The sequence below is a fragment of the Nansenia antarctica genome, assembly GCF_963989245.1.
Source record: "Nansenia antarctica genome assembly, chromosome: 1".
NCBI lineage: Eukaryota > Metazoa > Chordata > Actinopteri > Argentiniformes > Microstomatidae > Nansenia > Nansenia antarctica.
Window position 1 is genome coordinate 40,018,441 of NC_137674.1, and position 25,143 is coordinate 40,043,583.

Below are 25,143 nucleotides of genomic sequence, written 5' to 3' on the forward strand. Positions count from 1 at the left end.
GCTAGGGCTAATGTAAATGGGTCATTGTGGTCATGACCTTAATGGTGATGATTGTTATGGTGTTGTTCCAACCCATATGTTGCTGTTGTCTTGTTGCCTACCCCTGACCCCATTTGTTTTTCGTTCGAAAATGTTGTTTCGCTAAAAGTTTGTGATGTATTAAGACCTAGAAGAGAAGAAGAACCATAAAATGGCCATTTTGCTGATTTACTATGACAGTTGATAATGAGCCATTTTGAACAGAGCTGATGCTTTCAGTTGTTATGGGTAGTCTTTTTGAATCCCCTTCCTAAACCAGTCCGGTGAAAATCCTGACATCCTTTAGCAGTTTTCACTATCTTCATTCATGACCATATACAGTATGAAGCCATTGAAGAAAAGGAATAAACACTCCGTCAAGCCACGTCAGAGCGCTTTGCATTTAAACCCAACTGTATAGTAATTAGATTGCGTGAAACACAACGAACGTGGCATGACATGGAAAAATGCCTATTGAGGAAGAGCAGTCCCCCACACCTCAGTCAAGCGTTTCACGCAAAGCGAAAGACGGCTCTATCTTCTCTTTTACAGACCTCATTGTGCCTGATTTGGTTATAGGGGCAATCGCGATTAGTCGTCTCGGTGCAGACTGGTAGAGCCGCGTCTCTACCGATAACGTATGGTGGTGATGAGACTTTACTCTCACCATGGAGGGCAGAGATTATCACAAATGGATGAGTTCAAACCAACTGTAAGACATTTGATTAACACTCCGGCCTTGTTCTGTCACACTGATAACGAGAGGCCTTGCTCAAGGAAAAGTGGGATACATGGTGAGAACAGGGGGTGGTGTAAAAATCTAAACCAGGAAGACATGGATCAGCTCAGCTCATCTCTATTATTGGATCGGTGCAAATCCCAGTCATCAGTGCTGTATGGCTCTAGCTGTTGTAGTTCACTCGGCGTGAAAGTGTTTCTTCTGGTGTTCTGTTTTTATTCTATCTATTTCTTTCTTTCACTCACTCTCTTTACGTCAATCACACCCACACCCTAATGTTGCCCAGCCCCCCATGCAGGCAAAGGCCTGGGCTAATCTGAGCTGGGTTTAGCTTAGTTCGGACTGACTTGTGCTAGAGTTGGGCTGTGCTAAGTTAGGCTAGGCTGGGATGGGATGGGCTATCTTGTATGTTACATTTACATTACATTTTTACATTTTTGTAATTAGCAGACACCTTATTCCAAAGCGACTTAGTAGTAGTTGGAATCACTTAGAAGTAAGTGAATCATCAATACACCAGTCGTAGCAGGAAGAGTAATCTATCTCAGGCCAGCGGAACATTGGCAGTCGTCATGTTAGAAGAAGAAGACACTGTAGAAACAGTACAAGGGGGTAGTAGATATCTCAGGAGAAACCGTATGGGGGAGCAGGTGTCTCTGGAGACACAGTGCAGCGGGGTAGTAGATGTCTCAGGAGGAGCAGTTAAGGTGTAGCCTGAAGAGATGGGTTTTCAGTCTCCGACGGAAGATGGGGAGTGATTCTACAGTTCTGACAGCCGTGGGAAGCTCGTTCCAACAGCGGGGAGCCAGTGTAGTGAACAGACATGACCAGGCAGTGTGATTGCCGCGTTGGCGTAGAGGTGGTGGGGCCAGTCGGCCAGCAGAGGTGGAGGAGCGGAGTGAATGGGCTGAAGTTTGGGGGGTGACCATTGCTTGCAGGTAGGCAGGGGCTGTTCCTTTTGCCCAGCAAAAGCACCAGGGTCTTGAATCTGATGCAAGCTGCTATCCGGAGCCAGTGAGGGGGGTAACATCAGAGAATTTGGCGAGGTTGAAAACCAGATGGGCAGCAGCATTTTGGATGAGCTGCAGAGGTCTGATGGTGGAGGCGATGAGCCCAGCCAGGTGTGCGTTGCAGTAGTCAAGGCGGGAGATGACCAATGACTGCATCAAGAGTTGAGCCTCTTCTCTGGTGAGGAATGGACGTATCGTTCTGATGTTGTAGAGGAAAAAATCTGCGTGCTGTCGCTGTGATGTTCTCCGCACAGGATAGGCGGTTGTCCAGGATCACTCCAAGGTTCTTGGCTGTCTGGGAGATACTCAGTCAGTTGTTTAGATGCAGAGTGTTCAAGGGTTTTAGAAGGGAAAGAGAGAAGGGATACTGGTCTGTACTTGTGGACAGAAGATAGGTCAAGGGTTGGTTTCTTGAGGAGAGGCTTGACTCTGGCTATCTTGAAGGAAGCCAGGATAGATCCTGTGGATAAGGAGAAGTTGATTACGGTGGTAAAGAAAGGAAGGAGGTCATTGGAAATGGATTGGAGAAGAGGGGAGGGGATCGAGAGGGCAGGTGGTTGCCTGCTTAGATATGATCAGTGTTCAAATATCATCAGGGGAGAGGGGGGAAAGAGATGATAAGCCAAGTGTAGTGCAAAGGGTCTGGAAGGGGTGTTGGTAGGGAGGAGGTGAGAAGGTGCTGCTAATGTCATCAAGCTTTTTTCAAAGTAGGTGACATGTCATCGGCAGACAGGGAGGAGAGGGAGGAGGTGGGTTGAGGATTGTGGAAAATGTGGAGAACAGTTTCCTAGGATTAGAGGCAGAAGATTGTATTTTTGGAATGGTAGTAAGACGCTTTAGCAGCTGATGCAGAAGAAGCGTAGTTGGAGAGCAGAGAGTGATAAAGGTTTAGGTCATCAGGGAGGCTGGTTTTTCTCCATCTCCTCTCAGCTTCCCTGAGCTCTATTCTACAAGCATGTAGGGTTTCAGAGAGCTAAGGAGCGCGTGGAGAGGATTCTGCTGGCTTCAAAGTCAGTGGACAGAGAGAGTCGAAGGATGAGGAGAAAGTAGACAGGAGGGTGGAGGATGCTCAATCGGTAGAAAGATGGGAGAAGGATTCAACAGAGAGTAGGGAGGATAAGACAGAGCACAGAGGAATAGAGGCTGGTGGAGGAGAGGGTACGTAGGTTGCGACGAGAGGCTACAAAGTGGTTAGAGACTGACTGGGAAGAGGTGGATTTGAGGGGGAGGGAGAAGGATACAAAGTGATGATCAGAAACTGGAAGAGGGGTAACAGTAAGGTTGGAGGTGTGTGAGGATCTGGTGAAGACAAGGTCGAGCTGATTGCCTGCCTTATGAGTCAGAGAAGAGTGGGACAGGGTATTGGTCGGAGGAGAGGAGAAGGTCAAGTAAGGTCAGAGAAGCTTCTCTGCCTGGATGTTGAAGTCACCCAGTAGTGCGAACAGAGTGCCATCATCAGGGAAGGAGCTGAGAGGATAACAACAATCTGAAGTTTGACAGGGGAAGGACAGTATGTGACCACTTAGGCGAGATGAGGAGTCCTGTGCCTCCCCCTCAACCGGAGGGTCTAGGGGAATGAGACAACAAGTAGGCATCAGAGAAGGCTGGAGTAGCTGTGTTTTCAGGTGAGATCCAGGTCTCTGTGAGAGCGAGGAAGTTACTAAGATGTGTCAGAACAACATCTCTCTCTCTCTCTCTCTCTCTCTCTCTCTCTCTCTCTCTCTCTCTCTCTCTTTCAGGACACAGCATTGGATCCTGGAGAGGACGTAGCCCTGCTGTCTGTGAGCTTCGACGATGCAGAGGCCACCCAGGTGTCCCCCAAACTTTTCCTGTCTCCCAGCATCGAGCAGTAAGTACATCAATCAATCAAATGTCTTTCAATTCAATTAATTACTTTTTGTGTCCCAGTAGGGAAATTCCACAGTAGAGAAATTAGGGTTAAGCACCAAATAGTCCTACAAGCACCATTGAAGGCCGGTAGTGATTGTGGAAAAGCAAGCTAATGCGTAAGCCCACTGTGGAAAGCCAGCTAATGGTGGGTTCTTAAAATACAAAAGGGGAAGAACAAAAACAGATATATGACACAGAGACTCTGTCTGAGATGAGGATGAGTGTGTGTCTGCGGGCCTCTAGGCTATACTGTACGTGGGTATGTTGGCAAAGTGTGTGTGTGTGTGTGTGTGTGTGTGTGTGTGTGTGTGTGTGTGTGTGTGTGTGTGTGTGTGTCTGTGTGTCTGTGTGTGTGAGTGCATGTGGGTGCGTGTGCGTGTGCGTGTATGGGCCTATGGCTTAAAATGGATATCTCGATATTTAAGGCTTTTGGGCGATACACAATATATATGGCGATATTCCTTCATTTTGTTCCTTAGAATACATTTCAAATACAGTTCTTATAAGAAACAGTCTGCATTTACAATGTAGAAGTAATTTCTATGTCTATGTTTGTTTTAATAACACACACCAGCTTTATCACACCAGTTTATTTCACAAAAATCTGTGTCAGTTATGCATCGGTCTTTATTACTAGAAACCAAACAAAATCCTGACAGCAGACTATACACAAAAGCTGCAACCAGATTTCCCTGTGCATAGATCCTCTATTCTAGTCTCTTAACAACAGGCAAGCCATCCACTGTGCCACTCTGAAACATTAATTGTCAACATATAGCCTAATAAAATGTGCAAAAACATGATACTCTTCAGCTCATAGACATTTTGTGTGTAAAAATGTAACTACATATTCCACCCAGGCTTAGTGTGCGTGCACGCCTGACTGTATAAATACTTTTAATGTGTGTCTCTGCTTATATCGTGTGTGCATGAATGTGTGTGTATACTGTGAGCATACCTGTGTACCCGTGCGTGCGTGCGTGCGTGCGTGCGTGTGCCTGTTTAATGTGTGTCAGGCCTGTTAGGTCTGGTCTGGGCGTTCGTGCTCAGAATAATCTCTGGCTGATGTTTATTTACGAGCACACGCCCCGTCGCACCAGGTTAAGGGGCCTCTGCCCCCTCTCTCCCCCTTTTCCCTGAATCTCTTTCTGTCTGATTCTCTCTATAGTTTGTTTCTCGTTGCTCTCCCTGTTTCCTCTTTTCTCCCTCCCTGCTTTCCTCCTTCTCTCTCTCTCTCTCCCACTCCCACCCCCACCCTTCTCTTTCTCCCCCTCTCCACAGATGTGTTAAGATGTACTCTGACAGGTGACTCCCTCTACCCTCCCCATTAGGCGATCCTCTCCCCCGCACAGGAATAAATAAATAAATAATAAATAAATAAATACACTAATAAGGGCATCTTGTCCTCTCGCACACAAAATGAAAAAAAACCGAAAAATAGTTGTTATTATTTCCTGCAATAGCTTATCTAGCTTGATCTATAAATCAAGTGTGTGTATGTGTGTGCATGGGGACACGCTGTTGCATACACGTGCATGTGTGGACTGTAAGTGAGCGTGCATGATCTGTGTGTGTGTGTGTGTGTGTGTGTGTGTGTGTGTGTGTGTGTGTGTGTGTGCGCGTGTGTGCGAGTGTGTGCGCGTGTGCGCGTGCCTGTGTGCGTGCCTGTGTGTGCTTTGACCTTGCCCATACGCTAGACCAGGCTTCTTTGGCGACAGTGGCGTTACGGGCTCTCCTCCACCAGTTGAGTGAAGAGACTGGACAGAAGGAGGCTAAAGGCATGACAGACCAGAGTGGCAAAGGGGGAGCAAGCAACGCTAGAGGTAGGAGAGATGGAGGGAAGGGGACTGTACAAAAGACCTGGCTTTAATATGGACATACTAAACCCTTTGAGGAAAAAGCTGAGCTAGAACAAAAAAACAAAAACAAAAAAAAAGCAGAAAGAAAATCCTCCAGCTTTTTTTCCGACAGCTTGTGCTTCCTCTTTTCCTTTCCTCTGTCCTACTCTGCATTTGTCTCTCTCTTTTTCTCTCTCTGCCTCCTCCTCTCTCCTCTCCTCTCCTCTCATGATCCCTCTGGCTGAGCCTCAAAGAGAGAGCAAGAGTGAGTGGGACTTAAAAGAGAAAGAGGCACCGTACTCCACACAGCAAGGTCGCTCCTCGCTCCAGTGGAACGGAGAGAAAGAAGCCGCACAGGGGGCTTTCTTCCATCTCTTTTGCTCTCCTCATCTCCGCTCCTTTTCCTCTCCCATCACTCCTGAGCCGTTTGATATCTCATTCTCCTCTCTCGTCAGGGGCCGCGCTTTAGCTCCGGGATCTATGTTTTCTGAGCGAAACTCGTACAGTAGCTCCCCTGGGCTATGATGTTCTACTGTACCTCTGTTACAGTACATCTCCCTCCCTCTCTCTCTCCCTCATTCCCTCTCTCTCTCTCCATCTCTCCATCTCTTTCTTTTCCTCTTAAAGCAGACCGCCACTCACCCACGTTTTCACCAATAAACAAGCTCTATCTACTCTCCGTTACTTTGTTTGGGACTTAAATAAGTCTTAAATGTCTGGTTTTCCTCTCGCTTGTTATAGAAGAAATGGTATTGATTCACAGGAGATGTTGTGATAGATTTTGTCCTCCTACGCACTGTGTGCTTGGATATTTTGTGGATCCATTCTCTCGGACAAGAATGTGTGTCCCTTCACTTTTTCAAAAAGACTACTAGAACTTGGATTACTTAGGGTTAGGGTTAGGGTTATAAAATTAGATTTGTTTGCCTTGGCAACTGCAAAAGCACCTATATATTTCATGTTTATCATTCTTATTATCCTTGAGTGTGCCAGGTAGAGGTATAGTACTGTCGATGGAAGGACACACCAAAAAAGCAGACACACCACACCAAACCTTTCCACACCGCATACTGTCCATTCAATACCCATACATTTGAAACAGATTCTATCAAGTCAAATTGACTTGATCGGTGGTTATTTCAGCAAACTTATCAGATCAAATCATTCTTTATTTAAAGTGCATTTCTCAAATCTCAATACACTTTACAAGGATAAAATAAACATTATGCAAAATAGACAAAGAAATCAACAACAAAGGACAAGTAGCAACAAAAAAACAGACAGATAACACAAACAACACATGTACTACATCACAAATTAAACATACAATAACAACACACAGAATAATGCCACATCTCCAAAATACACCTGACATTGTAGTTGTTGATGAAAGCCAAGGAGAGATGACCATAGGTAGGCTGTTGTTTTGATCTTGGCGGAAGCCTTTTAAAAAACAAAAAACGGTTAAAATACCAGCCCCTTGTCACACTAATTAGTAGCCTTGACTTTAGGTGTCAGCTAGTTATACTGATATTTCGCAGCCTTGGACATGTGCATTACCTGAGAGTATGTGGCCTTCCAAGGCAGGCCTCCAAAAGTGTGTGTGTGCGGTGTGTGTGCGTGCGCGCGTGCGTGTGCGCGTGCGTGTGAGATGCTATGTTCCTCTACCTCCCTTTCACTCCCATCCCTTTGTTTGCTCTCTCTCTCTCTCTCTCTCTCTCTCTCTCTCTCTCTCTCTTATTTCCCACTGTTTGTTGGTCTGTACCTGACCATGCTGTCCATGAGATGAGTTGTTTGCCTCGTTCACTTTCTGCCAGCAAACCTGCAGCCTTACATAAAATAATTGAGTGGGCACTGTCTTTGCCCCCAAACCAAACCAGATTTAGGTGTCCAGAAAAAACCCAAACAGAGACAGTTTTAGGCTGCAGCAGAAGAACAACACACACACACACACATTGTTCTTCTGCTCAATTGTGTGTGTGTGTGTGTGTGTGTGTGTGTGTGTGTGTGTGTGTGTGTCTGTATGGGTGTATGCCTGTCTGTCTGTCTGTGTGCAGGACACACACACAACCCCTTCTTACTGCTTGGGCTAAAACCCAGAGGGAGCTGTATGCAGCGTAGCCAGAAGTGAGTGAACACACACACACACACACACACACACACACACACACACACATACTGAACACTCATCCCTGCAGCAAAATCTGAATCTCCCTATGCGCACTTGCTACTGCATAGGCTGAGTTGGTAACCGAGGGAATCCACATTCCCTCATGATATCAAAAGCACACTGCGTAGCTAGCACACACTCTATGTGTGGGAAGTGCTTTGTTCCACACAACACTGTGCTGCCTACTACACCTTCACCCCTGTCACTGTATGCATCTGCTTTGAATCCCTGGGGGACCCAGCGTCACCCGGTGTGACCCACTTTTGGGTTTACAGTGATCAAGGAAGCACCATGAAACTACATCCCCCATAATTCCCGGTGGTCCTGGTTTGCATGAGTCCCTTTGTTAAATGGAAGAATATTTGAAAAGCAAATAATTAGATACAAGAGGAATGTTTCACCTGTGGGTCTAAAGATGGTTTGGTGGTGCCACCGAAAAATAACGTTTCTGTGGAGGTCAGACTAACAAAGAAGTCGACCGTGCATTCTCTAAAGCCTGCATCACATTTAGGAAAATATATAACGATAATGTGAATTTAGCCTACATTTTTGTTGTAGCCTAAGAATTAAATGTCTCAATTTTTTGCCAGTAGGCCTGATAACATTAGAAATGTTAACAGATTTGGTATTTAGTTTTTTCATCCATGAATTACAGTGCACTGGAAACACCACAAAATGCCCCCGAATGAGTTCACGGGGGCAAAATGTGCCCATGAAAAAAAAGTTAATTTCCTCCCCTACAGAAGACAAGCTGTAATAGCAGCTCCAACCTCCCATCGCCACGGGCCAAAGGCTCTTCATGAGATGTTGAGGTAAAGGTCATTAGTTGGTCCAAAACAGAAGACGTGCACACACAGATTCAGGTCTACGTGAACCCTCTGGGCTCAAGACATGGTGGTGAGCAAATTTGGAGCATGTCTCATTTTCCAATTTGTGAGGTCTCACTAAATCACTCTTGACCTCCTCCTTCAGCTCTTTAATGAGACACTTTAAGCCCCCACTAGCCTCTGAGTCCCTATCTGTTCTCACCCTGTCTGTCATTTATACTGACACACACACACACACACACACACACAAACAAACCAAGCTTTGTCACCATCCACCTGTCACTGAGGATAATCTCCCTCATTGATGAAGTCATCGGCAGGCATGTCACTGTATGAGTGTGTGTTTGTTTACATAGTGTGTGTGTGTGTGTGTGTGTGTGTGTACTATGTACTATATACTGTAAATATTGCAAACAGATGGCTGCATTGCTCTGGGGGATGGGGTGTAGTGGTTTAGAGCGTGTCCATATGATGACTAGTGTGGATGAAATGCTGACAGTGGAGTCACCAGTGCAGGCAGAGGCAAGGACACCTCAGGGGTCCTTTGAGAAGGGGTGTCATGGAGCCCAGAATGGATCTGGACTTCACAAATTGTAATGGAGGGAAAGTAATCAACTGAGGGTAGGTTGTTAATTGTGACACAGTCTGGTGAAAAGGTCCGGATGTCGGCAAGTCTCAAGTCGTACAAGTGGGGTAGTGGTGGTCTAGTGGTGGTCGAGTGGATAGTGAGTTGGACTGGTGATCGGAAGGTTGTGAGTTCAAATCCCGCCTGAAACCACACCACCACTAGTGTGCCCCTGAGTAAGGCACTAAGCCCTCAGTTACTCCAGGGGGAACGTCCCTGTAATTTGTAATTGTAAGTTGCTTTGGATAAATCCAAATCCGCCTACCTAGCTACCAACGCGATGGTAGCCAACACGATTCCGATCGTTTTTCTCTGGTTTGAGGGGAACCAACATTCAAATAAGCATATTCTTCAACTATTTTCAGATTTCAATGTATGACACATCATTTGAAAGCTTACAATCTGCACATTGTAATCTGTTGTGTCAATGTATGACACATCATTTGAGAGCTCTACTTTCAAAATATTTTCATAATTAGACAAATGACCTTGCCCTACTTGGGGACGTTTTCATCAGACCCTGTCACAATTGTCCCATAGTTTGAATTCAATTCAATTCTATTCCGGTTTGATATGCCCATGGGGAAATTAGGAGCAAGTGCAAATTAAACATTATCAGGATAATGCGGTGAGCTGTCACAAACTGTTGTGTTTTATCTTGCTATGCAGGAATGACATTCCGTGCATCCAGTCTGCTCCTGCTTCAAGTCATGTAAACATTGAATGGAGACACATCTTTCACTGCCTAGCACTGAGCAGAGCTCTACTGATGTGTGTTGCAGTGAGGCGAAGCACTGTCATTCTCCATTATCCTCTCTTTTCTCTACCTTTGTGAAAAAAATTGAATGTTGACACCAGCCACGGCCGTGCACCGCTCAAACGAGCCCATGCATGTCGGTAGACTAGTGTTTATCAAGGTTGATAGTCAATTCTTTATAAACCCTCTGGAAGATGCTACAGTGAATCCCTTACTTTGTCGGTATTGACACCTTTGCACAGCACCATGTAGGAAAATGTATTCCTCTAAGCTTTTGTCTATTTACATGTGAGCAAGAAACTTCATACATGGAGTTGTACATCTGACAACGTCAGAAGTGAGTTACTAATCAGCAATCAAATGACCGCTTTTGGCAGCTGCACAGAATCAGAAAGGACAATCGCAACCTCTTTGTTCACATGCTCATCTAGACGCATGAGTGACTGGTTTCCTGGTAAAGTCTGCATTCTGCGCCTCTCTGTCTGCAATTTACATCTGAATGATGTTGGGGGATATACTTAGATCCGTGGGTGGATAGATAGACATTATTGAGGATTTCACTCACAAAGCCTCCTGCTCGTTGATGTAAGCTACTTTGAGTTGGTCATTGAATTTTGCATTGTTATTTTTCGATACTGTCATGATTATTAAGTATTAAAGGTCCCTTATTATGAAAAACTCACTTTTTCAGTGCTTGTGCACATACATTTGGGTCTCTGATGGGCCTACTAACATACATACTGTCAAATAAAACAACCCAGTCTATTTCAGAAAACATTTTGATTCAACAAGCCATTCAGATTTGCCGCACCATCCTACGTAAAGTGTAGCTCCGCTGCAGTTCCAGTATGAATATGAATACTGTCAACAGCCCTCGGTCTCTCCTGTTGCAGTCATATAATTTTTGCATTGTATTACGAACACTGAGACTCACTAGCAAAATGTCGCTTTTTGCACCGGGACCCCATAGCCCTATATTAACCTTTGTTATAAAAAAAACGATTAACATCAGTTCCAAGACTGCAATTGTTGCATTGCGAAACGGTATCGAAGGGTGTGGTTGCATCCCACATTGTGTAAAACCAACGCCCTTGTGGGTTTGCACTTGCCTGCAAGTACGAAGACTCCCAGGTTTAAGATCCAGTGCTGACATTGGACAGCCCTGCCTCCTTCGTCTTTCTCGGTTGACGCCTCTCATGCCTGGATCTTGTCATCTTGCCATGTCAGTGTCCAGTCACTGAATTGGTTGACCTCTCCTTTCTCTTTATGGACACGGCCCAGTCTGACCTCTGTCTAACATCTGTGATGTCGTCACCATTTCCCACAACCATGCATGTACAACTGCATGTACACCCAGATCCTCCCACCTGCTTTCCAATTTTGCAACCTTAACTTTCAGTATTACCATTCAGGTATGCAGGATCAGAGTGAAAGAAGTCTAAGGAATAAACCAACTAACGGAGGCGATGAGGGCGAAAAAGCTGTGATTAATCACTTGTCCGCAGCTTTACGTGCAAAGGGAACGGATGTGCTGCGCATAGAGGAGTGCCCCGCTGGACACAAGTGTTCCCACAAGGACATATACAGACATGTGAAAAAGATGACACCCGATGAAAACCTCTGTCTTTTTCAACATAATTAAACATATGGGCATTTGATCTTCATTTGAACAATATTGAGAGATGGAGGTAATATAACTAAACAAATAAAATGGAAATGCAATTTTCTTGTGAGCAAATAGTTACATTTATTAGTACTTAAAATGCCTAAAATTAGGATAAAGTGCACCACATCAGGTGCAAATGATTAGAACATTGTTTGAGAGGATTTTGGAGGAGCCTGTCTTATTTAAACCTCAGACATTTAGTTTGGTTTGCTCTTGATAGTTGAAGTGAGTGGTATCACCATGGCGAGATCAAAAGAGCTCTCTGAGGCCTTCCGAAAAATAATTTTGTAGATGTATGAGTCTGGGAAGATCTACAAACAATAAGAAGCCAGCCATTCCACTGTCCGGAAAATAATTAGCAAGTGGAGAACATTTAAAACAACTGACAACATGTCCATCTTAGCGAGTTCAGCCCAAGAGCAGACCGCAAGTTGCTTAAAGAAGTCTCAACAAGTCCAACAATACTAAAATGTCATCACGGGACCTACAGGTAGCTCTTGCCACAGTTGATGTCAAAGTATAAGCATCTACCATCAGAAAGAGACTGCACAAGTCATGGGAGCAAATGGGAGGGAAAGCCTTGCTGTAAATTAAAAACATCAGGGCAAGACTAAAGTTTGCCAGGGAACACCTAGACAAAGACCAGGACTTGTGCTTTGGACAGATGAATCCAAAGTTGAATTATTTGGGCACAGTAAGAGAAGACCTGTTTGGTGCAAACCAAAGACATAATTTGAGCACAAGAATCTCTTTTTTTTTTTAATTTTTTTGTTTTTCAGATTTTATCCCTTTTTCACCCAATTTGGTAGCCAATTGAACCCAACCTAGCATCCAATTATCCCCTGCCTATTGCATAGGATCCGCCGCACGACCCCGTGGCCGGCAGTCCCAGAAGAGGCCGCCAGGCAGACTAGCTGACTGGCTCCTCGAGCCCAGCACCGTTATTCCGGCACCCAGGGGGCGGTGTTGCGCGACGGATCCTTGTCCAGAAATACTCCTATACCGCCCTCGGAAGCGGCCGCCCAATATGCCGCTTCCCGTGTGCCTCGGCCATATCTGGATCTGGCGAGCCGGGATACGAACCCCGGCCCCGGTGGGCAGCATGCACTAGTGGCCAGTGCGTAGACCGCTACACCACCGCGGGGCGAGCACAAGAATCTCATACCGACTGTGAAGCATGTGGGTGGAAATGTCATCATTTGGGGCTTCTTTGCTGCAGCAGGGCCTGGCCAGTTCACCTAAATTTCGTTGTTGGGTACCTGTACTGTAGCAATGACAATAAAGTCCATTCATTCATTCATTCATAATAGAATCCACTATGATTTCTTTATTGTATCAGAGGGTGCTGGAGGAAAATGTGAGACCATCTGTCCAAAAATGTAAGTGAAGTGGATGTGGTGAAATTAATGTCAAAGCCCAAGTCGTCGATTGCCAGAGGGAATATAAAATAGTTGTACAAGTGTACAAGTTTTGATTGCAATCTTATGGATCAAAGGATGGCAGCCTCACCCGCACTTACAATTTATGTCAGATTCCCTTTCACATTGTGGGCACTCAACGAAGGCACCTCACTAGACTCTCAATGTCAAATTAGCTGAGACTATTATACAAATAACCAATTAACAAGAGATCTCAATGGTCACTTCCTGTAAGAGTAGAGTAGCTCTCCCAGTTAAGAGATGCCGAAGTCTTCATCAGTGCCAGATTGTACCCCTGGACCATACCTGTATGCGTAGCATGGAATCGTGCAAACACAGGCTAATTGGCCAAAAATACTTATCTAGGCATAACCGGAACAATGATCCTTCCTGCCGATATCCTAGCAGATTACCTTAGCATACGGCTATAACCACTGTGTCATCAACAAATGAGTGAAGCTTGTCCATCAATTGAGAAGATTTATTTTGAAAATAAGCTCGTCAGCTTAAGATCAAGTCATACAATCAACTGTGTAAACCTAACATATAAAACATACCATCGTAGTCGAAGGTTCTATAAGAGTAGCGATTGGAAAAGTAGCGATCTGTGTACTAGTAGCGATCTGTCTAAAAAGACTACATGCTACTCACAGAGGAGATCGGATAAGCTGACTGGGTTTCAATCATAAATATCAGAGGACCTTTTATCAAATGGGGAACACTCACTGACAAGTTATAACAACAAGAGTATTCAATTCATAAACAGTGTTTTCCACAGGAACAGTGTCTGGAGGGTCCGGAGCTTGGGGTGCGACAACATTGACATCCCCATACCAATTGTAATGAGCTGATTGACCATTTGGCTGAATTTCTGTGGAACGTTATTAAAAATACACAACACAATACTGGAAAGGAATCACACAATAATTAAAATTACGTCAAAATACTAGTCATAAAACACACATTAACATTAAAATAAGATCAAACATGGCTATACACCCAACTATGAAAGATTCAAATGTAATAATAAGAAAAAAAGGGTGTGTCGATTTGATCGCAGACAGGATGTCTGCTAGGTGTGCCCATTCATCTATGACACAATGTACCCGAAACACTTGTAAAGTGTCTCAGTTGATTCAGGCAATTCCTTTGGCTTACAAACACAGAGAGGGATTCAAGTGTAAACACATTTCAAACCAGTTTACTAATCAGTCTGTCTTGAAATCCATCTACAGTTGACCACGCAACATTACAATGACCCAAAACATTCCAGTAAATCCACCAAGGAATGGCACAAAAGAAAGAAATGGAGAGTTCTGGAATGGCCAAGTCAAAGCCCGGATCTTAATCCTATTGAGATGTGGGGTGATTTGAAAAGGGCATCTTTGTTAATTTTTTGATAACAAAGTTACATTTTCATTGGTTCAGTTACATCACCTTTATCAATAGATATTGTTTGAAAAAGATCAAATATTGATATGTTCATGTTTCTTAATTTTTTCACATGACAGAGTCCAATAGTGGTCCTCACAAGAGTCCTCATTACCCCTGTGGTGGTAGAGTGGAGTTGTAAAGTTTACTACCTACTAGTCCCACTAGGTGGTTCCATGATATTCTTTGTTGACTTAATGGTTGCTTTACATACTAAAACTGTTGTAGATGACAACTCAAATAAAATCTATGAGTATGAGCTTCAGAGAGATACTGATGTTACTAGGCCTTGCCGTGTGTGTGTGTGTGTGTGTGTGTGTGTGTGTGTTTCTGTGTGTCTGTGTGTCTGTGTGTCTGTGTCTGTGTGTGTGCGTGTGTGTGTGTGCGAATGTGTGTGTGTGCGTGTGTGTGTGTGTCTCTGTGCATGCATGTGCATGTGGCCTCTTCTCATAGCCACATGGAGCACCGTGTGTGTGTGTGTGTGCGTGTGCGTGTGCGTAAGTGTGTAAGTGTGTACCAGTGGACCAAATATGTGTGCAGTTTCTATACAGAATCTCCCTTTTCACTGTTCATCTCTTGGTGAAGGAGAATGTGTATGAATGTTTTAATGTCGTACTTCAAATCTGTTTACCCTTTCTTGCCAGAGAGAGGCGGGAGTTCCTATAGATGAACCTTGGAACCTCCTGCCCAGTCAGTCACGCCTCAGAGCATGTTTGTAGAACAGGGTGGGAACTTGAATAAGTTCTTCAATAAGGCTTAACTGATGTATGTCAAGGACTTTCAAGGGTGTGTGCAGAGTGCACGATATATTGCATGCATGGGCGTGTGTGTGTGTGTGCGTGCGTGCGTGCGTGCGTGTGTGTGCTTTTGCACATACTGGACGTACCTTAGTGACAGAAAGGCCTTGGGTCACTAGGGGACAAAGCTTACTTGACGAAAGTTTGACATGGGCAGAAGCCTTTCTCTCTCCCCCCCCCCCCCTTTCTCTGTCTCTCGCTTTCTCTCTCTGTCTATCTATCTATCTCTCTCTCTCTCGTTCTATCTCTCTCTCTCTGTCAATATGTCTCTGATTCAAATCCCCAGGATATGAGGCTTTGAAGTAAAACAAGAATCACAAAGCTAGAATGTTCCCTGTTCTGTCCATTGGCAGAGACAGGGGATTACCTGCCTGCTTATGCAATGCTCTCATAGCTGGGCCTTCGTATGGATGTAAATTGAACTGACTAACTCGTTTTCTAACTCTATATCTCTCTCTATCCATCAGCGCGTTGGGAGGCTCCTCTGCACTTCACATCCCAGCATTCCCCAATGGAGGCTGCCTCATCGACTATGTACCTCAAGTGTGCAGTCTGCTCACCAACAAGGTAGAGTGAGAACCTTGCGAGACAAAAAATATAGTTTATCGCTTCGTGTTTGTGAGAATGAACTGGGGTTTGAGTGCTGTAGTCTCTGATAGGTGGATATGGGTGGATATGCCATGATATGTGTCTTCATCTGATTCTGTTTGTACATGTCTGTGAGTGTGTGTCGACTCAGATGCAGCGATGTGTTTAGTCCGGTGAGCTGTATTTGTTGTCATGCTGTGTGTGTGTGTGTGTGTGTGTGTGTGTGTGTGTGTGTGGGTGTGGGTGTGTGTGTGGGTGTGGGGATGTGGGTGTGGGGATGTGGGTGTGTGTGTGTGCATGCGTGCGTGCGTGCGTTGGCTTGGGCATGCTGGCCGACCTCCAGGGCCCGTTCTGGTGCTCTGTGGGTGCGGGAGGTTGACAGGTAGAGATGGAATGTAGACACACCGCTATGTCAGTCCCCCCAGGGTGGCTAAAATCTCCTCCCACCCTCTCCTTTATTCTCCCACTCTCTCTCTTACCTGGACTCTTGCCAGAATACACAGGAGAAGTGCATACTTTTTTCCCCACCTGACGTACCACACCCTTGTTGTCGGGACCCAACGATGGTTCAGCCAGTTCCCCAGGGATGGCTCCCCTCTTCTGGGGTGAAAGATGGAGAGGGAGGAAGGGGGGGGGGGGGGGGGAGGAGAGAGAGAGAGAGAGATTAGAGACTAGGAGTATCTAAATCATACTGTTCCCATTGTGTGTGTTTGTACTTATGCTTGTGCCTGTGTTTGTGAGAATGAACTGGTGTATGAGTGCTGTAGGCCTATATGGATATGTGATGATATGGGTGTGTCAGGTGCAACGATGCATGTGTCTAGTAGGGTGAGCTGTTTGTTGTCATGCTGTAGGTTTGTGTGTGTGTGTGCGTGTGTGTGTGTGTGTGTGTGAGTGTGTGTTTTATTTCATTGGGATTCAGTAAAACAAGGGCTACTGACACGAAGGACCAGGAGTGTGTGTGTGTGTGTGTGTGTGTGTGTGTGTGAGTGTGAGCGTGAGCGTGAGTGTGAGTGTGAGTGTGAGTGTGTGTGTGTGTGTGTGTGAGTGTGTGTGTGTGTGATTACCCAAGCAAATAATGATATTTGGGGTTTGCCCCGGGGGCACCAGCCAATGGGAGGGCACCAAATGAAGACAACGACTAGACCTTGTTTGTTATATTTCTCTCTATATATATTATTTTCTGTAAGGGATGCAAACAGGTACAAATTTAACCATTACAAATCAAAATAATAGTAATTGGGTGTAAGTGATACATTTCAAAATAGGTGTTCTAAAGCTTTTGACCATGTATTAATTTACTGTATGTATGTTTGAGCATGTATGTTTTTTGTAGGCCCATGTCTACCTATGGTGTCAGGGTTTTGGGTTGGGTCTTACATTTTTCTGTAGTATGTGTGGTGAGCCTTTACTTTAGCTGTAAGTTCATGTAAATCTATGGTAAGTGGGAGGAGGGGGCACTTCAAGTGTGGTCAACCTAGGGGACCACACTGTGTTAATTCAGGGTATTATATATATATTACAGTATATGAGGAAGACCATATTTTTGGTAGATTAAAATGTTCTTAACACTAGAACAGTCGTGCCTATTGTACCTACTATAAGAGCCGCCTCGGCCATAGTCTTTAGAACGGAAAGCTGCTATTTAAGCTGCTATTTACAAGAAAAGCTTAGCTGCTATTTACTGTCTGTCTGTCTGTTTGTCTGCATGTCTGTCCATATCACTACATGAAACACTTCCGGCCTCATTGCGTCAAACACAGACACACACGCGCACACATACACACGCACAGACACACACAGTGGAAGCAGAGGCACTGCATCCTGGGTGCGGGCTTATAAATACCTGCCGAATGAACACACCCGTCTCTCATCACTTAGACTCCTAGACAGCCAATGGAAAGGCTAGACTTTACATCTGCATAAGAGGGCTGGGTTTGGAGTGGGAGATCCTTTCTGAGCATAGGGGTTTAAGTTCAGTGATCCACACTTCCACCCTGCCTGACACACACTCACACACAAACACACACACACACACACACACACACACACACACACACACACTTCTGTGACTAAGTAAACATAGCCTCTCGCGTATGTGGCCCTGCTGCTTTTGAGAAAATTGCGTCGGCTCCCCCACTGTTCTATGTAAACAAAGCCCAATAAAGACAAGGGGTGTCTGAGTCACATCGTGCATGCATGTGTGTGTCAGAGACAAGACACAATGGAATGGAAAATTCTGTCTCGTCTACAGTAACACTGAACTTGAGAGATTAAACACATTTCCGGTGTAAATGTATACATTCATAAATCCACTTTGAATACTACACTATGTGGTTACATCAATCATAACCATATAGGTAATGTGACAAAACAATCTGCACCGCAACATATTGTAATGCAACTCAAAATGTGAGATTATTTGACATGATGTGTCATCGTAGTGCCCAGAGTTGTTCTTGAAGTATGCTCTGGGTCGTTGTCCTGCTGGAAGACCCATGACCTCTGACGGTCAAAATCATTCTGAGAGAACGTCCTGTGGACAGATGAGACCAAAATAGAGCTTTTTGGTAAAGCACATCATTGTACTGTTTACAGAAAACTAAATGAGGCCTTCAAAGAAAAGAACACTGTCCCTCCATGGTGGAGGTTCACAGATGTTTTAGGGTTGCTTTGCTGCTTCTGGCACCGGATGCCTTGACTGTGTGCATGGCATCATGAAATCTGAAGACTACCAAAGAATTTTGAGGTGCAATATAGGAGGTCTTCCAGTAGGACAATGACTCAAAGCATACTACAAAAAGCACCCAGAAATGGTTTAAGACAAAGCACTGGTGGCCAGCAATGAGTCCAGATCTAAATCCCATAGAACACCTGTGGAGTGATCTCAAAACAGCTGAACAGCAGTTGAGAGAAGGCATCCTTCAAATGTGAGAGACAAAAGAATGGCAAAAGAATGGCAAAAGAATGGCAAAAGAATAGTGGTCCAAATTCCAGTAGAGAGGTGTAAGAAACCCATTCATGGTTACAGGAAGTGATTGATTTCAGTTATTTTTTTCCAAAGGGTGTGCTACCAAATATTAAGTTGTAATATACATTTTGTCCAGTGCATTTTTGGATATCAGATTAGGGTTTTTTTCCTCTGCTTTTTGTGTTTTTTCAATTACATAACCATTTGTAATTGCATTCTGGGAGAAGTGCAGGTGTGCCAATATGTTTGGTCATGTATAAAGCTAGAAAGCAGTTTGTTCACATGGAGCAAGAGGTAATGTGATAGCTACCCTGCTTTGGTTGGTCTACATGAGAAGCCTAGCAGCAGTTCGCGATAGCCTATTATTTGTTTGGTAAATTATTTTCATGCTGAATATTCAGTGAATACATTTATATGACTTTTATGATATATGATTTATATCACAATTATATGACCACTCCCCGATAGTCGGCATGCTCTGTTTTCTAGATAAACGTAGGCATAGGATAAAACTGTTTTGTATTGCATTGTGTCGATTTTGACAATAAATAATATTACATATATTTGTTGTTACCTAAGGACAGTGTGTAGCTGAAATCAGAGCAAGGGAGCAAGTTGTACTGCTACTTATATACAAAATATTTTATATTTATTTCAAAAGAGATTGTAGTAAAGGGAGTGAAAGCGGATAAAGACCATGCTGATAAGGCAAAAAGAAAACCTTTTCTTCTTATGTTAAACATGTCCAACTATGTGTTACAACCTCAAGGAAGCTATTTCCCCACAATTCTAATTTCTCTGATGCACAAACTGAACCCCATTATTAATCTTGCTAGTGGACTAGGGGCAATGAGATTTCTACTACCCCCTTGTACTGTTTCTCCAGTGTCTACTAAAACAAAACAAAACAACAATTATTCTAGCACGACGACTGCCAATGGCCGCTGGCGTATGTCGTTTTGGAATAAGGCGTCTGCTAAATGCCAAATGTACTACAAACCAAAAGGTTGTGGGTTCAAATCCCAAACTGTGTCATAAATGTTAGGTAATGCATTCAAGTTCTATTAGTGAAATGTTCATTTTGACCCACCTTTGTTTAGGAATCAATAGGCAACCGTGTTACAATGTTGGATCATGACTGTCAAATAATTACATGTAGAAAACTTTGGGTCATTGATTTGTTCATTTGTATTCCTCCCCACATGGTTATGATTGAGGAAGGATGAGCTGATCTTATGTCTGTGCCTATTGGCAAATCTGACACAGAACTGTCTACACACATATTCATATTTAAATGTTTGGTATTCATGAACAGTAAAGCTAGATACCACACAACCTCCACTTTCTGGTTTGCAAATGATGTTAGCGTCTAGCATTGGTGAATCTTATGTTATTCATCTTTGATGAATGGCTACATTTGAGCACTTTTGCTACAATTTGCATATTGTCTGCATACAGTATGAATACAATCTGCATAGCATTTTAGACTATATGGCGGGGTATGGTCTGTCTGGGTCGGTATGGTGGTTTGAATGCAGTCACCTTCACGGTCGGGCTAGCTGACAGCAGGCTCTCTCACCTGCCCAGGATGACCAACGATCAACCAAGAGCCTGGAGCTTTCCCTGTAGGTCACACTCACACCAGCAACTCAGAGCTGTCAAATCACCCCAACAGTCTTGCTTTTAGAAGTGTGTGTGTTTGTGTATGTCTGTGTCTGTCTGAGTGTGTGTTTGTTAATTAGGTAACATCAGGATGAATTAGAATACGTTTTCTTTGTTAAAGCAATGGCTCAGAGAGATATAATATCAGAGGGATATAAATGAATGTAACATTTTTGATTGCAAGTGGAATATATTCATGAACCCACTCAAATACTGTACACAATAATACAAGGATTCATTTTAACAGGAGTCAATGTTAAAAGATTTCAGTTGAAAAGCCACGTCTGAGCTAATGAGAGATAATATAGTTTGACGCAATGTGATCTGATATAAAATATATAGATGTATTATTATTTTCAGCCAAAAGCTGTGTGGTTACATTTGTTTCGAGAGGGATGGAGGATTGTACGGTTTATTCCATTTCATTATGGTTAAACTCAAACTTTTGTAAACTATAATATAGACTATTATTTTGACATTCATTTGGCCTAATTTACTCCTACTTTCTTCCATACTTAGTTTCCTTCTCTTTCTCTCTCACCAGGTGCAGTATGTCATCCAAGGCTACCACAAGAGAAGAGAGTACATTGCTGCCTTTCTCAGTCACTTTGGAATGTGAGTCTGTTTGTGAGGACGAGTTCATTGAGTGCTTGGGCTGTCTTAACTATGTTACACAAAGAAAGAGTGTGTGTGCATGTGTGCATCTGTTCACAAGTATTTGTGTTGGAGGTTAGGGGGGAGGTGGGTACAGTATGTGTGACATGATGCTTTTCATTAGCAATCCTCTAACAAGAACCCTCTATGAAATACATGTTTCTCTCTGTGTGTGTGTGTGTGTGTGTGTGTGTGCGTGTGTGTGCGTGTGTGTGTGCGTGTGCGCGTGCGCGTGTGTGTCTGCCTGTCTGTCTGTTTGTTGCAGGGGGGTGGTTGAATATGATGCAGAGGGATTCACTAAGCTCACCCTTCTCCTCATGTGGAAAGATTTCTGTTTCCTAGTACATGGTGAGTTGGGACTAGGAAACACAAAAAACAACAGCACAGATTATGTATCGTTTCTACACAACACACATTCTTTTAATGCTGAATAATCCTAACACCCTCACTCCCCTTTTTTACCCTTCTTTTCCTTCCCTCCCTCCAGTGGACCTCCCTCTCTACTTCCCGAGGGACCAGCCCACCCTGACCTTCCAGTCTGTGTACCATTTCACCAGTAGTGGTCAACTCTACTCCCAGGTGCAGAAGTCCTACCCCTACAGCCCGCGCTGGGACGGCAATGAGATGGCCAAGAGAGCCAAGTAAGACCCTTACAACACAATAGTGATCATCCTCATAATCTGTTCATTGCAGTCTTTTAGCGTATTTATTCATTCTCTTTATTCATTCCAACTCAACTCAGAATTATTCAGTAAAACAAATGAGAACTGTTTTGGTTTTGGATAACAAAACCAGAGGTGCTCCTTGAATACTGGGTCTATAGGACGAAAGTCTTGTTATGTAACAGGTCAACATTCAATGAAGGCTTTTTCAACTTTATATACAAAGAAGGGGTGCCTTGACCCTTTTTTCTCGCGCGCGCACGCTTTTACACAGGCTGCATACTGGTACTTCTCTTGGGTTCTTTGATAACCACAGTTGTATGGCACACACCCATGTGGAGATCTATGTGATATGATAATACCTATATAGCTATTGACGTATGACTGCTACTCCCTTTTTAAAATTTGTTTAACTCTCACTCCACCCTCATTTTTTAAAGGAACCTGTTGTTGACATGGTTAGTTTTAAATATCTCGGATTTTACAGTATTTGCATTTGCACACCTAAAGGACTTTGCTTTGTTTACATACCAGGATCTCTATAGAGTCAATATCCTATCTCTCTTTTGCTGACAAGTTGTTTTCTGTGCAACACTCGGAATGTTTGGAATTCCAGCCTATCAGCTCCTGAGGGAGGGGTTCAAGTTAGGCAAGCTGACCTGAAGTCAACCCCATCCAACACATACACACACTCCCCCCTGCTCCACCCCCCACCCCCCCATCTCTCTCTCTCTCTCTCTCTCTCTCTCTCTCTCTCTCTCTCTCTCTCTCTCTCTCTCTCTCTCTCTCTCTCTGTCTCTCACATACACACTCATTTCTAAAACTACTGGTTGATTTATTGACAGCTCGGAGATGCTGGTATATGTGCCTTGTAATTCCATGACATTTATTTTCTCGGCTTCTTAGTTTAGCTTTTTTATTTTATTTTACAATCTTTCAATTTCCTGAGGGTGATTGAGTATGGAAATAATCAAGAGTAGCCATCTGGCATGACATCCTTTTTCTATAGTTATGCTGTTCGCCAAATGTTTTATATTGGTACTATTTACAATAACAGTCTAAATAGTATTAATCAGCTTGTCATGAGAGTGCATTAATGACAAACTGATTAATACTATTTACACTGTTACACTATTACTTGAAAAATAAACGGATGCTGTCACTAAATCTGTCTGGCTGAATTACTTTTCATAGGTGCCACAGTGACTAGTGTGTGGATATTCTCTTATCTATAATGTGACTGTCATTTCTCTCTCTGCACAGAGCATACTTCAAGAGCTTCATCCCTCAGTTCCAGGAGGGAGCCTTTGCCAATGGTAAACTCTAGGAGTCTCTAGCATAACATCATGTTTAGGGAACTGCCTGTAATTCTGTGCGTGTGTGTGTGAGTGTGTGTGTGTGTGTGTGTGTGTGTGTGTGTGTGTGTGTGTGTGTGTGTGTGTGTGTGTGAGCATGAGTGCGTGCAAGTGTGTGTGTTGTTGTGAATGTTTGTTTTGGAAGAGTATAATAGTATACAGCAGATCTTTGTAGCTCCATGTTGAGCCATGCTTTTCATTTTGCTCAACTGCTTGTTAAGTTTATTTTGTTTTCTTTTTTTCCACCTTTCTTAAACTTGTAAAGAGAAAGAGATATGCTGTTGATAATGGTTAGGGGGAGTAGTCTATACCCACTCGTGATGTCAAAAGACAGTGGGTCTTGCCCAGCCAAGGTGCTGAAACCTCAAACAAGACGTCACCTCTGATTGGTCGTCGGAGAACTGGAAAGGCCCTTCCTTTTACAGGGTGGGAAACCCCAAACTCTTTGACTGGAGCTTGGTCTGGAAATCTGTACAATCGTCTTCTGGATAAATAATCTGGTCAACTTGATTAAGATGATATGGTGGGCAGCGGACAGGACGTAAACTTTCAAATAATGATGACCTGTCGTAAACATGTATGCATCATAAACCTTTTGACACAAACTAAACTGCACAAGAAAATAACATATAACATTTAATCCTGTGCAAATGTTTGAATGATCTAGATCTAGGAATCTAGTTGTGTCAGTGTTATGAAAGACCCATGTCTAGCTCTGTCAATGTCAACAAAGACCCAACTATCACCAGACCATTGTAGACTTGTCTTAATACTGAATTGTTCTTAGTGCTACTGTATGTATGCTGAAAAATACTGTTTTTTTTCTCTCTGTAAAAATCATATTTCATTTACTTGACAGTTGTACTCTATGTTACTGAAAGATGTTTCCTGTTTTGTTTATGTTTTATCACCATCTCAATGTCATGTTCCCAATAAACTCAACATGAACACTATCCGTAGTTGTAGATGTTTTCAGTTTGAATGATCAGAAATACCGGAACAGCTCCTATGGCCAGTGTTTCAGAACATTTAAAAATTAATACACACCAAAAGGATCCGGTGGAATGTTAAATCCTGTTCCCTCCTTACATTTTTTGGTAATTCTAAGACGAATCTAAGCCAAAACACTACAATAGCACATCATTATGCTACAGCCATGATCAATTTGGAACAAATGATGAACTGAATCAAATCAAGAAACAAAATTGGATTAAATGTCCCCTATACATGCAGTTTTTCTTAAGCACATCCAGCAGTTGTGTGTGTGTGTGTGTGTGGGTGTGGGTGTGGGGGTGGGTGATTGTGTGGGTGTGAGTGTGTGCGTGCGCGTGCGCACGTATAGTGTTTGTGCATGTGTAAGTGTGTGTGTGTACTGTGTGTGGCTGAGGACGAGTGAGGGAGAGCTAGACAGTGGAGAGCAAGGAGTAAAGGATGGTGTGTGAATGGAAGAGAGAAAAAGAGCAAGCAAGAGAGAGGGAGTGTGTGTATTCTTGTTTTCATCATTAAACATGAGGGTCATTGTTAGGGGTCTTTCCTGGCCTGAGGGCCAGCCCTTTGCTATATTTATTGTTGGTAATGCAGCAACTGTCAAGTCTAATTGGGAACTATAGGGTGAATGTATCTGGGGCATTTAATACCATCAAGCCTCTTAATAAAATAATTAAAAGCACGTTTTTTTTGTCTTTTTTTTGCTCCATTCCATGTTTCTCGAGGTAGCCTTTCCCGACCTGCTATCAAATCATCTCTCTCGTCAGCCGCAGGACGAACAGTGCTCATTTTGGCGGGGAGGGGGTGTGGGATGTTGGGTACAATTTAGAACAAATGCTTTTTGCTTTTATTTGACAACTCTAGACACCATCACAAATGCAGTTGTTCTTCCTTCTTTGAACATCAGTGTAGGCATAACATTGTTATTCTGTTCTAATTCCTTAAACTGTACAGCCAACCCTCCACACAAGGAACTCAAAAGACAGAATTAATTATTAGCTTTAAATTCATCTCACAATCATGTCGTTTCAATCTGTTCAAGTACGATTGGAGTGAGAGCTACTATACACATTAATTT

General features: G+C 43.5%; 1 protein-coding gene across 1 annotated transcript in view; it reads left to right on the forward strand.

The window, feature by feature from the left end:
- babam2 (BRISC and BRCA1 A complex member 2) overlaps positions 1-24,031 on the forward strand; it is a 76,203-nt gene extending 52,172 nt beyond the window's left edge. Inside the window, exons 7-13 of the mRNA XM_080533327.1 lie at positions 3,507-3,616; positions 15,654-15,753; positions 20,952-21,022; positions 21,327-21,409; positions 21,549-21,702; positions 22,987-23,039; positions 23,344-24,031. Of these exons, the coding sequence (XP_080389453.1) occupies positions 3,507-3,616; positions 15,654-15,753; positions 20,952-21,022; positions 21,327-21,409; positions 21,549-21,702; positions 22,987-23,039; positions 23,344-23,363 (591 nt within the window). The 3' untranslated portion in view covers positions 23,364-24,031. The remainder of the gene's footprint in view (positions 1-3,506; positions 3,617-15,653; positions 15,754-20,951; positions 21,023-21,326; positions 21,410-21,548; positions 21,703-22,986; positions 23,040-23,343) is intronic.
- The last annotated feature ends 1,112 nt before the right edge of the window (positions 24,032-25,143 follow it).